The 12,123-nt window shown below is 45.9% G+C and overlaps 1 protein-coding gene across 35 annotated transcripts in view; it reads right to left on the reverse strand.

Annotated features, from left to right (window-relative positions):
• The window catches only part of ARHGAP17 (Rho GTPase activating protein 17), a 118,416-nt gene that overhangs the window by 67,257 nt on the left and 39,036 nt on the right, over window positions 1-12,123 (reverse strand). For 32 of the 35 annotated variants that reach the window (XR_012429475.1, XR_012429471.1, XR_012429470.1 and 29 more), the window contains exons 3-6: window positions 11,979-12,083; window positions 5,173-5,246; window positions 3,318-3,429; window positions 3,003-3,079 (exon numbers count right to left, since the gene is read on the reverse strand). Coding sequence is in view for 19 of the 35 variants with exons in the window: in XM_045382201.3 (XP_045238136.2) it covers window positions 3,003-3,079; window positions 3,318-3,429; window positions 5,173-5,246; window positions 11,979-12,083 (368 nt within the window). In the remaining 16 variants the exon portion in view is untranslated. Of the gene's footprint in view, window positions 1-3,002; window positions 3,080-3,317; window positions 4,186-5,172; window positions 5,247-11,978; window positions 12,084-12,123 lie in introns of all 35 variants that reach the window. The other 3 variants (XR_012429469.1, XM_074028213.1, XM_074028204.1) reach the window with 1 other exon arrangement.

Raw genomic sequence — 12,123 nt, forward strand, 5'->3', positions numbered from 1 at the left:
CAAAACTGGAGATGCTATGTTGTGAAAGGAGCATAGACTTCAGAGTCTCATATGTCCAAGTTTGGAGCTCAGCTTTACCTTAACTAGTTATGTGACCTAGTTAGTGACTTAGCCTCTATGCATCTCAGTTGCCTCATCTACAAAACTCACAAACACTGTCTGCCTTGCGGAATTGTCATGAGGAGGAAAGGCGAGAAAAATGTGTGTGCACACATATGATGTCTGGCATATAATGGATTTCTACTTAATTATTACCACCTTTTGTCCAGAGAAAAGCAAGAGGAATGAGAAAAAGTAGAAATATTCAATTGTTTTAGCTTCTCCAACACCTACTGTGATTAAGTGAACAAGACCGTGAATGCAAGATCAAGAATCAGTATTAAAATCACCTGTGGGATACACGCACTCAAGGTGCAAAATTCCTGTCAGATAAACATCTGTAATACTGCTCAACCAACTCTAGTGAGGGAGCATTTGCTGCCTTGTTTAATTAATCATTAGAACATTCTTCTGTCTCTTGAGCAAAAATGTATCGCAGGGTGACCTGCACTCCCAGCTACACAGGATTCCAATCACACGTACAGGCCAGGCGTGGTGACTCACACCTGTAATCCCAACACTGTGGGAGGTCAAGGAGAGAGGTTTACTTGCAGCCAGGAGTTTGAGACCAGCCTGGGCAACATACCGAGACCTCATCTCTACTAAAAATAAAAAGCTGGGGCTGGGTGCAGTGGCTCACACCTGTAATTCCAGCACTTTGGGAGGCCAAGGCAGACAGATCACCTGAGATCAGGAGTTCGAGACCAGCCTGGCCAACATGGTGAAACCCTCTCTCTACTAAAAATACAAAAATTAGCCAGGTGTGGTGGCGCATGCCTGTAATCCCAGCTACTAAGGATACTGAGGCAGGAGAATCGCTTGAACCCGGCATCTTGGTTGCAGTGAGCCAAGATTGTGCCACTGTACTCCAGCCTAGGTGACAGAGAGAAACTGCATCTTTAAAAAAAAAAAAAAAAAAAAACAGTAGCTGGGTGTGGTGGTGTGCAGCTGCTCAAGAGGCTGAGGCAGGAGGATCCCCTGAGCCCAGGAGTTTGAGGCTGCAGTGAGCTATGATCACACCACTGCACTCCAGCCCAGGTGACAGAGAACATCACATGTACACATGACCAAGAGACAGTGGACTTTGCTGTCAGAATCCTAACACTGCAATTTATGCTCTTGAAGGCACAAAGCAAGTCACATAGATAATACATGCAGGTCCCTCCCTTATCTGCAAAACGAGTCTCCTCTCAAAAGTAGGGAATGTTATACTAACCTCTACCCTGTTCCCTCCAAGTCACATGGAAAGGCCTATGCATTTAGAGTCTAGCACAAAGTCTGGTGCACACTGAGCACCCAATTGATATCAGTTGAAAACACAGATGAACAAATGAACATGGATTGGTGGGAGAATCAAATGGGCCGACATACAATGAAAGTAGCTCGATCCCCGGCATGTGGCAAGTGTCAGGTAAGTCACTTGATAATTGCACTAGCAGAGTCTTCACCACGTGTGAATTCCTAAATAAACCTTTTCTCATCTCAGCATTTCTTAAGTCAGAACTCATCTTCACAACTGACTTGTACATTTAATAAACTGGTGTTTATTTTCTCCAAATCACCTGATATTAAATCAGTGACGTATCTAATACTCAACCACTTCTTCGAAACAAGGAAATGCAGCCCTTTTATTACAGCCATAAATCTGTAATAGAAGCATCAGACACAGAAGAACTCAATAAATGATAGCTCTATCACCACACATCTGTCAAACAGAAATAATCATATCTGCTTCACAGGACTGCAATGAGGATGAAAAGAGCTGACAAAGCTGGGGTCAGCCAAGCCACTTGCTTTTGTAAATAAAGTTTTATTGGAACACTGCCATACCCATTCATGTATGCCTTGCTCATAGCTGCCCTTATGCTACAACAGCAGAGTTAAGCAGTTACAACAGGGAGCAACTGGGTTGCAGCACCAGAAAGATTTACTATCCAGCCCTTTACAGAAGAGGTTTGTCAAACCTTGTGATAAAGCAGGAAACAGGACTGAGGCTGGTGGTGCCAGTTTCCCTATTCCCAACTGTCACATGCCTGAGAAGAAAGCCATGGAAGTGAGTGACAGAAACTCCACTGAAGGCCAGGTACCAAGGCTCATGGCTGTAATCCCAGCGCTTTGGGAGGCCAAGGTGGGAGGATCACTTGAGGCCAGAAGTTCAAGACCAGCCTGGGCAACACAGCTAGACACTACCCCACAAAAAATTTTAAAAAGTAGCTGGGCGCTGTGGCATGTGCCTGTAGTCCCAGCTACTTGGGATGTCGTGGAGGAGGATCACTTGAACCTGGGAGTTTGAGGCGGCAGTAAGCTATGATCGCACCAGTCTGGTGCAACAGAGCGAGACCTTGTCTCAAAAAAAAAAAGGAAAGAAAAAAGCCAAAAAACTCCATCAAGGACAGGGCAGAGGGAGCAGTCCTGCCCTGAATCATGACAGACTCCTTCGCTGACATCAGTCCCCACATCAACAGCGTTGATTTGGCTATACTGGTTTACATGAGTTCCTGCCATGTGAGCGCCTCCTTTCTTGGTACTGAAGGTATTACAGGTACACAGGGTTTGTGACACAGCAGGACCCTCATGAGCTGTTAGGGCCACAGATGTGTTTATTCCTACACTCTTAAGAGTTGGGCCCTCAGAACTGCCACCGTTCCCTCTGCCGTTAAATATACTCACGTCATTTTCCTTAGATGATTTCCTTTCACTGCTGGCTCACTAAGAACAGGATGTTCTAACGACAACCCCACTGCCACGCTTGGGAGAACGAGGCCTACAGGGAGTGCTGGCAGGTTGGCACCCAGTCTGGGGGTCAAATGCACGAATTGGTGACCACTTCTATAGTGGTCTTCCTTTCCCCGGTGGTGGGAATGGGACACGATGCTGCACTGCTGGCTCAAGCCGTGTGTTACCTGGCTCTGACGGAATCCCAGTCTAACACCAATTTTGCAAGCTGTTTCCTCTGTTTCTGGATGTTGGGAATCTCCACCTAAAAGGAAGAACACACCAAATGGGATGCACTTCAGGGCTTTTAGGTTAACCATTTGAAAGGACAGTATTTACAAACGTTTTTTCTCTAAAGCAAAGGATTTTGTACCTTCGATTGACTCCCCTTATTTCCAAAAAGAAGTGTACGTTAAAGCCAGCAACGACTGTTAAAATTTTAACATTCACTGTCCAGCCCACACCACTCTTGGCTCTTCCGTGCTGCACGGTGAAGCACCCACCTCGGCTATGCCGTACAGAGGGTCCACGATCTCCTTCTCCACAAAGACTTCGTGCTGGGAGAGCTCGAGAGCCAGCTGATTCTCAGCATCTCCACACGTCTCCAGCATCTTCCTTTAAAAACAAGACACCCCAACAAAGAGCATGTGCTCATGAAATCAGGCACTGGATTACTGTGTGGATGCAGTGCTGCTTGCCATGTGACAGGAACGCATTAGGGTGCTACCTAACACAGCCTTTAAAATATTATAAATTTAGGGTGTTGCCTAAAACATGAGTCCACAGATATGTGCTTTAAAATAAAAATGACCGTCTCAGGCATGCACTTTGTGTGTGGGGGTGGCAGAGGGATGTGTGAACAGTGAGATAACAAATTACTCAAGAATTAGATTCTCAAGTCAGGTGAAAACCAAGTGTTCACAAAATACTCTGAAAATCGTTTAAATTAGACATTAAGGTCATTACATGTTATCTTATGTCTCTGAGGCCGGCCTTGGCCAGGCTCCCTTTCTGCTATGCAGATGAGCTAGCCGGCTAATACTTAAGGGCCCTGTTACATGAATATCACGTTTCCTTGTAGTGTTCTTGCGAACATGCAGCTGATATCATACAAAGTGCATGTGCAGTGATATAACTCCACAGTCTCTAACCCTCCCTCCCTCTCCCTTCCTTCCCGTCTTCCCCTGCAAGCTCTCTGTGGGATTCTTTTGACACCAGAAATGCACGTGGCACTGGTGTGGGGTGGCCATGGTGTCGTAGTCAGGAACATGCTCTCTGGTGCCAAGCTGGCCAAGTCTGAATACAGGTTTTGCTCTTCTCCCGCTGTGTAGTCTCAGGCAATTTCCCTGCCCTCTCTGTCAGTATCCTTATCTGTAAAATGGGAGTGATGTTGTGTGCTAACATGGTTCTAAGTGCTGATATGACCTACCTCCTAGGTTGTTTTGAGGATTAGATGAGCTATTACTTGGAAAACACTTATAACCATGCTAGCACGCAGTATCACTCTGGTGTGATGAGGATGGCCATAGAATGAGGAAGCACCAACAGGAAAAACTTCCAGGCTCGAGGGAAGGAGGATGCTGGCAGGTGGGCACAGGCCATGCTCCTCCCAGGGCCCCCAAACATGGCAGCAGACAGGAGAAAGAAATGGTGAAGAGTGGGAGGAAACTACTCTCCGAAGGACGGCGAGAGAACTGCAGACGCTGAGAAATAGACTGAAAAGTCTGAAGGCCTCATCCCGCTGGGAAGCAGGGCCTACTTCACAGCCAGAGAGACCAGACAGGGCTAGAGGATACCAGCCTCACGGCAGGAGCAGACAGAAGGAAGGGTATACCTTCCCTCCGACAATAAAAACTGCTTTGTTCTTACTTACATTTTTAAATTATTTAAAGAATACATGCCAATTGTAAAAAAAAAAAAATTCAATAATTCAGAATATACACTCTTTTTAGATAACTACCATGGATGTTTTGGTGACCACGTGTAAAGGATGTGACTCTAAGAACTGAAAGGGTCTGGTCAGAGTTTCTAAATCTGAGCTAACACCTGGAACACAGAAGGGACCAGGTTCTTTCTGTCCAAGATTAGGAGAATAGGCATTGATCCTATCAGTTGCTTTTTTGTTAATGGCCCTTTCTGCCATCCAACTCCAGCCTGACACCTACTAAAAGAAAGATTCTCCAGCAACCCGGCGGCCTTGACCCCACTTTCTCCCAAGGAGTCTGAGCCGGTCTCCTAGCAGATGAGCCATGCCATCAATGCTCACAGTTCCTCTCACAGGTCCTACACACACCACCTGGCTCAGCCACTTCCACCAACCCACATGGCGCTTGGCACTCTGAAGGCAGCAACTCTTACCCCAGGAGAGAGTCTTCCAGCTGAGTTGATGCTTCTTGCATATTCTGAGCGAGAGCTGTCAGAGGCAGTTTTTTCTGGAAGACAGAAGACAGTGTGTGTTTTTTCTCATTATTATTTGATACCCATTCTCAATGATCTTTTTCAGAACATCATTCATTAATTTCTCCTTCCAGGCAAATTACACAGGTGGGAGACAGCCTGTCTGAGTTCAGGTTCTGGTCTCACAGGTATTAGTTGTATGATGATCTCTCTGTTTCAGTTTGACTACAGAAAATGTATCAAGTACCTAACACATTGTAAGTATTCAGTAAACATTAGCTGTTATTATTATTGCTGTTGCTGTTCTTCTGCTTATTATTTTTGTTTGCTTTTTTGAGACAGGGTCTCAGTCTGTCGCCCAGGCTACAATGTGGTGGCATGATCCTCCACCTTCCAGGTTCAAGCAACTCTCCTGCCTTAGCCACCGAAGTAGGTGGGATTACAGGCCTGCGTCACCATGCCCAGCTAATTTTTGTATTTTGGATAGAAATGGGGTATCCTGACCAGGCTGATCTCGAACTCCTGAGCTCAAGCGATATGCGTGCCTCAGCTTCCCAAAGTGTTGGGATTACAGGCATGAACCACCACACCCAGCCTGTTTCTATTATTATTAATGAATCAAAGCACACTATGTTCAAGGCACTAGGGACATGAGAGAGAAATAGACCTTGCTTTCTAAATGGTTATCCTGATAGGTAAATGCAATAAAGTGCTCAATTTCAAAAGCTTTGGCTACAACACTCATTCTTAAACTGGCTTTTTCTTTTTTTTTTTTGAGGCAGTCTTGCTCTATAACCCAGGATACAGCGTAGTGGGGCAATCTCGGCTCGTTGCAACCTCTGCCTCCCAGGTTCAAGTGATTCTCGTGCCTCAGCCTCCCATGCTGTGATTATAGGCATGTGCCACCACACCCAACTAATTTTTGTACTTGTAGTAGAAACAGGGTTTTGCCATGTTGGCCAGGGTGGTCTCAAACTCTTCACCTCAAGTGATCTGCCCTCCTCGGCCTCCCAAAGTGCTGGGATTGCAGGCGTGAACCACCGCACCCATTCTAAACTGGCTCTTAATTTGGCTATCATTCTAAAATGTAGCTTTACTTAAATACTAAAAACTTCTAGCTAAATATCCAAACAGTTTTTGAATACAAAGCCACTCATTTTCCTACGAGAGATTTGTTTTTCAGCTGGCAATGACCACAGAATCACCTGATCTAATGTTCTAATCGTACAGTCAAGGAACCCGAAGCCGAAGGAGGTCAAGTGGTCTGGCCAGGCACCCCAGAGAGAGGCAGGAGTCAGACCTGAGTGCTGATGGCCCCAGCCTCTGTTCAGTGTCTTCCCTATGGGCCAATGGCTTATCTCAGAAGAGGCCTGGCAAGTACAAGCGGGCTGGTTATAACGTCATAATCTGCTAACAAGAAATGCTTTCAATTCTGCAGCAACCCAAGTAATTTCACCTGCCCAGTAGAAAGGACATTCATGTTAAAAACACAGGGTCCACTCCTGGTATGTCACCTGACTCTTCTGCCTCCAAAGGGCTCCATCTGATACGATCGCATATGTACTGGCTTGTACTGGACAGACTATCTCTGCAAGGCTATACAAGAAGCTACTAAGAGCAGTGGCTCTGGAGGAGGGAAGTGGGTGCCTGGGGAAATGGGCTGGGAGGCACCTTACTGTAAGTTCTTTTGTATATGCTGAATTTTGACCATATAAATGTAGAACCTATTTAAAACAGTAAACTGAAATTTAAAAATCAACAAAGGCATTTACCCATTTCCCCTCTCCCCAAATTATTGATTTTTTCATTTTAATTTTTTATAGAGACAAGGTCTCACTATGTTGCTCAGGCTGGTCTCAAACTCCTGGTCTCAAGTAATCCTCCCACCTCGGCTTCCCACAAAATTATTTTCAAATAAATAAATAATGGGCTCCATCTGTGCTACAAGGAGACTATTCCCAGCTGCCCCAGCTCTGGACAAGGAAGATATGAGAATAATAGGGGATAACTCCTACCTTCTGGTTATGCTGCCTTTCTAAAGGAGGTTAAATACCTACTAAAGATCAATGCAATAATTAAGACAAATATACTGTGCAACTCTGGAACTTTAGGAGTCTGTGGGAAAAAAATAATAGAGAAGTCTATTTTGACAAGTATCACTCAAGATGGCAGCTGTAAATAGTTTTGTGGTTTCCCCAACCTGGCCCCAAAGCCACAACAATCTTGTTTCCTATGTACATAAACAAGGAAACTCTGCTTAACATATGGGTTCATTAATCAAGTATCAACACTGAACTCCTCCACAGGGAGGGCTCTGTGCTTCCTAGAGGTGAAGAGCTTTCTATCATCAGGGATGAATTAATTAATTAATTAATTAATTAATTATTGAGACAGGGTCTGGCACTGATGCCCAGGCTGGAGGCCAGTGATGCAATCTCAGCTCACTGCAACCTCCACTTCTGGGGCTCAAGCCATCCTCCCACCTCAGCCTCCTGAGTAGCTGGGACTACAGGCACGTGCCACCATGTATGGCTAATTTTTTATTTTTTAGAGAGATGGGGTTGTGCCATGTTGCATAGGCTGGTATTGAACTCCTGAGCTCAAGTTGTGCCTGCCTTGGCCTCCCAAAGTGCTGGGATTACAGGAGTGCAGCACCATGCCTGGCCAGGGATGAATTTTAAAAGCTCTAAAGACTGAATTTGTAAAGCGTATGCCAATCGCACAAAAATAAATAATTCTCTAATCTAATAATCTATCCTATCTGACCCATGAGCATTGTAGCATGTCAATGGTGGCTGGACTGAGAAGGTCACCTGCCCCATGTCTCTCTCCTTCCATTCTTGCCTCTTCCCATGCAGGGAGCATGAGAGGTCTTTGGGAGGCTCCTCCTGTGTCTTCTAGAGCCCTGGAGACTGCTACAATTTTCTCCATATCAGTCTTCTCTCACCATTGTTGTGGTAACTCCTCTTCCCAAGTGCAAAGTGTAGGCATCCTCAGAACCCTGTCTTTGGTACTTTTGACATTGGAAAAGGAAAGCTAAAGCATTAGGTTTCAGAAATGAGGACCAAGCACTTTTGCCCCAGGGGCCTGGAATATTCCCACCACCTGCCACTAATTTCCCTCCTTTATAGGGCAGACACCACCTCCTCCAGGAAGCCTCACCTGACTACCTCCCTTTTCCTTTGGTACCCATCCTAGGCCCCCCATAACACCCTGTGCATGTTTTATTGAGTATCTTGTTTTATAATGATCCATTTGTATGTATCTCCCCCACAAGACCATGAAAACTTACATTTCATTCATTTTATATCTCCAGCACTTGTACACAGTAGGTGATTGATAAATATTTGTTTCTACTGAATATATGTGACACTTGGACTGTGTCTCAAGGAAGACAACAGGAACTAGATAGAACTGTGAGGGACAGTGACATATTTGGGGACTGGTGAGTGTTATGTGGCTGACACAGAGTGTGAATGGGAGGAAGTAGGAGACAGTGAAGCTGATAAGGAGAAATGGAATCAGCTGAGAAAGGGCTTAAGCCATCTAAACAGCGTGGACTTTATCCCAGGCAATGGGAACCAGCCAGCGTCCCTCAGAAGAGGCACTTCTAGCATTAAGATACTTCTTGTGTGGAACTATTTCACCAGGCATTACAAAACATTTAGCATCTTGGCCAGGCACGGAAGCTCACGCCTGTAATCCCAGCACTTTGGGAAGCTGAGGAGGGAGGATCACCTGAGGTCAGGAGTTGGAAACCAGCCTGGTTAACATGGTGAAATCCTGTCTCTACTAAAAATACAAAAATTAGCCAGGCTTGGTGGCGTGCACCTATAGTCCCAGCCACTCGGGAGGCTGAGGCAGGAGAATCATTTGAACTGGGTGGTGGAGGTTGCGGTGAGCCGGAATCGCGCCATTGCACTCCAGCCTGGGCGACAGAGCAAGATTCCGCCTCAAAAAACAAACAAAAAAACGTTTAGCATCCTGGTTCACCCTCCAAACGTCAGTGGTGTCTGCCAGTCCCTCTGATGACCGAAACTGTCTCTACACATTTCCATATGCCCCCAGGGGTGTAATTCTGGTCCCTGTTAAGAACCACTAAGCCAAGATTCTTTTTTTTAGGCAGGAGGATGAGAAGATTGATTTGTATTTCAGGAAACTGACTCTGGTGATTGGGTTGAAGACAGACTGGAAAGGAAATTATAGACAGGAAATGTAGCTCAGGAGGTGACTACAACAGTCCAGGTGAGAGGGAGTCAGGTCTTACATCAAGGTCAAGGTGGTAGAGATGGAGTGGAGGTGAGCCATTTAAAATATTCACAGAGAGAAATCAAAGGACTTGCTAATCAGGCAGTTATGGGGTTTGGAGGATAAAATAAAAGCGAGGCCCAGCACAGTAGCTCATGCCTGTAATCCCAACACTTTGGGAGGCCAAGGCGGGAGAATTGTTTGAGCCTAGGAATTCAAGACCAGCCTGGGCAACAGATGAGACCTCATCTCTACTATGAAAAAAACAAAAAAACAAAAAAACAAACACAATTAGCCAGGCTTAGTGGCACGAGCCTGTAGTCCCAGCTACTTAAAGGTTGAGGTGGGAGGATGGCTTGAGCCCAGGAGGTTGATGTTGCAATAGGCCAGGATCATGCCACAACACTCCAGCAGGGACAACAGAGTGAGACCTTGTCTTGAAAAAAATAAAAATAAAAAAATAAAAAATAACAGGGAATATAAGAAAGCCCCCCCCGTTTCCAGCCTGCATAAAAGGGTGGATGGAATTCAGAGAGTCAACACAGAAGGAAGAACTGATCATGCATGCTAGAATATAGACATCTAAGAGAGTAAGTTTTTTGCTTGGTTGAAAAGTCACTGGCATAGAAGAAAAGTCACTGGCTTAGAAGTCACTGGCATAAACACATCAGTTAGAAGCCATAAGAACAGAGGAGGTGTCCCAGAGAATATGACTTGGAGAATAAGGAAGAGAAGCAGAGAACCTAAGGAAACAATGTGAAAAGGGTGAGTAGAGCAGAAGAAGGCAAGAGAAGGACAAGGAGCTGCAGGAAGCAGAACCAGTAGGCTGGGTCTGGTTCTGAGGGACGGAGCTTTGCGGCAAGTGTGGAAGCATAGGTGTATGCAAACTTCCATTCCTGTGACAGACATGATTGCAGAATCCTCACTGTTGTGCAAGAGTGGAATAACCCTGCTGCCACAGTGCCCCATAAAAGTCTGTAGGAAACATAAAAGGGTAACACAGATCATCTGCATACTATTAATAGTGTTCACTTTTGAGACACCTGGTGACAATATAGCAAATCATAGCCTCCCTGTGTGTCACCGAAATTGTCACTTCAATGTTGCATGGGCTCTAAGGTTTACTGCATGCTCATAAGCTGGGAACTTGTAAAAGCAAGGATGGAACTCCCTCATGAACAAAGGTTGCTGTGCTCCACTGGCTCTACCTAGGAAATGAATGCTCTGAACAAGTGGACCCTGAACAGACACTGGAGGGCTCTCCTAGAGTCCATCCCTCTTCCTCTCTATACTAGTATCCTGATTCTTCTCAGGGATCTACACTGGCCTTGATAAAGTCTATGAGCCGGAGGTAAGACCATAGCCCATGCTCTAGGCCTGGGCCCAACTACCTTAAACCAATCAGCACATCCCATCTCCTCACCCCTTATCCATGGTCACTAGGGTGGAACAGAACAGTCAAAAATGGTGAATGTAACTCCATACAAATCAATGCAATGGAAAGCGCTTTCAATCTGCCAAGAGTTTGGAAAAAGCAGCTTTCTCACTCCATCAAGAAAAACTACTGGGGCCAGGTATGGGTGGCTCATGCCTGTAATTCCAGCACTTTGGAAGGCCGAGGTCGGAGGACTGCTTGAGGCCAGGAGTTCTACATCAGCCTGGGTAACAAAGCGAGATCCCAATCTCTACGAAAAAGTTCAAAAAATTAGCCAGGCATGGTGGTGTGTACTGTAGTCTCAGCTGCTTGGGAGACTGAAGCGGGAGGATCTCTTGAGCCCAGGAGTTTGAGGCTGCAGTGAGCTATGACTGTACTACCGCACTAGAGCCTGGGTCATGGAGTGAGACCCCATCAGGAAAGAAAAGAGGAGAAGGCAAGGGAAAGGGGAAGGGAAGCAAAAATCCTAAAAGAAAAAAAAAAGAAAGAAAAAGAGGCAGGAGGGGAGAGGAGGGGAACTACTGGGAAAGAGGCTCGCCCACTGGCCACACTCAAGGAACAAGTAGCCATAGCAGCTGCCAGTAGCCAACTTGCCATTATGAGGGTGCCTGTCCAGGGACAAAGCAGACCTGAGGGCAGAGGAGAGAGGAGGAAGGAAACTGGGTTTTTCATCACACTACTGAAATGTTACATGAAGCCTGACCTCAAGTCCATCCCAACCTCTGGACTTTTCAGTTAGCAAACCAATACATTACTTCTACTTCAACGTCAATTTAAGACAGGCTTTCCGCTTTCTGTCAGCAGAAGATGCATAACCGACACAGCCATTCTCTTATCAATGACACATGATCGTGGAGCCTTCAAAAGCACCTGGAGAAGATTCCGTGTAAGGAGTGCTTCCAGCCCAGCGATGTCTTAAACACAAAAGAATGCTACGGTCATGCAGTCGTCACGAGCGTGCTTGGTGATAGAAGTCACCAAAGGCCAATCCACTGATGCCACTTAGGACAACCAACCAATCCCGGGGTTGAAAAGCCTCAGAGAGACGCAGGAACTCTGGGTCTGAGTCACATCTGATACTCACGTGTCTCTTCTCGGCATCGGTGCCATGCTGGCCCTGGAAACATGCCACCAAGCGCTTATGGGAATGGTGGCATACTGACCGCACCGTGTCCAGGCGTCGCTCAATCTGACAAGGCAGAGACAAAAGAGAACACATTCATCCTCTT

Source organism: Macaca fascicularis, chromosome 20 (assembly GCF_037993035.2).
Source record: "Macaca fascicularis isolate 582-1 chromosome 20, T2T-MFA8v1.1".
In the NCBI taxonomy this organism is placed as follows: Eukaryota; Metazoa; Chordata; class Mammalia; order Primates; family Cercopithecidae; genus Macaca; species Macaca fascicularis.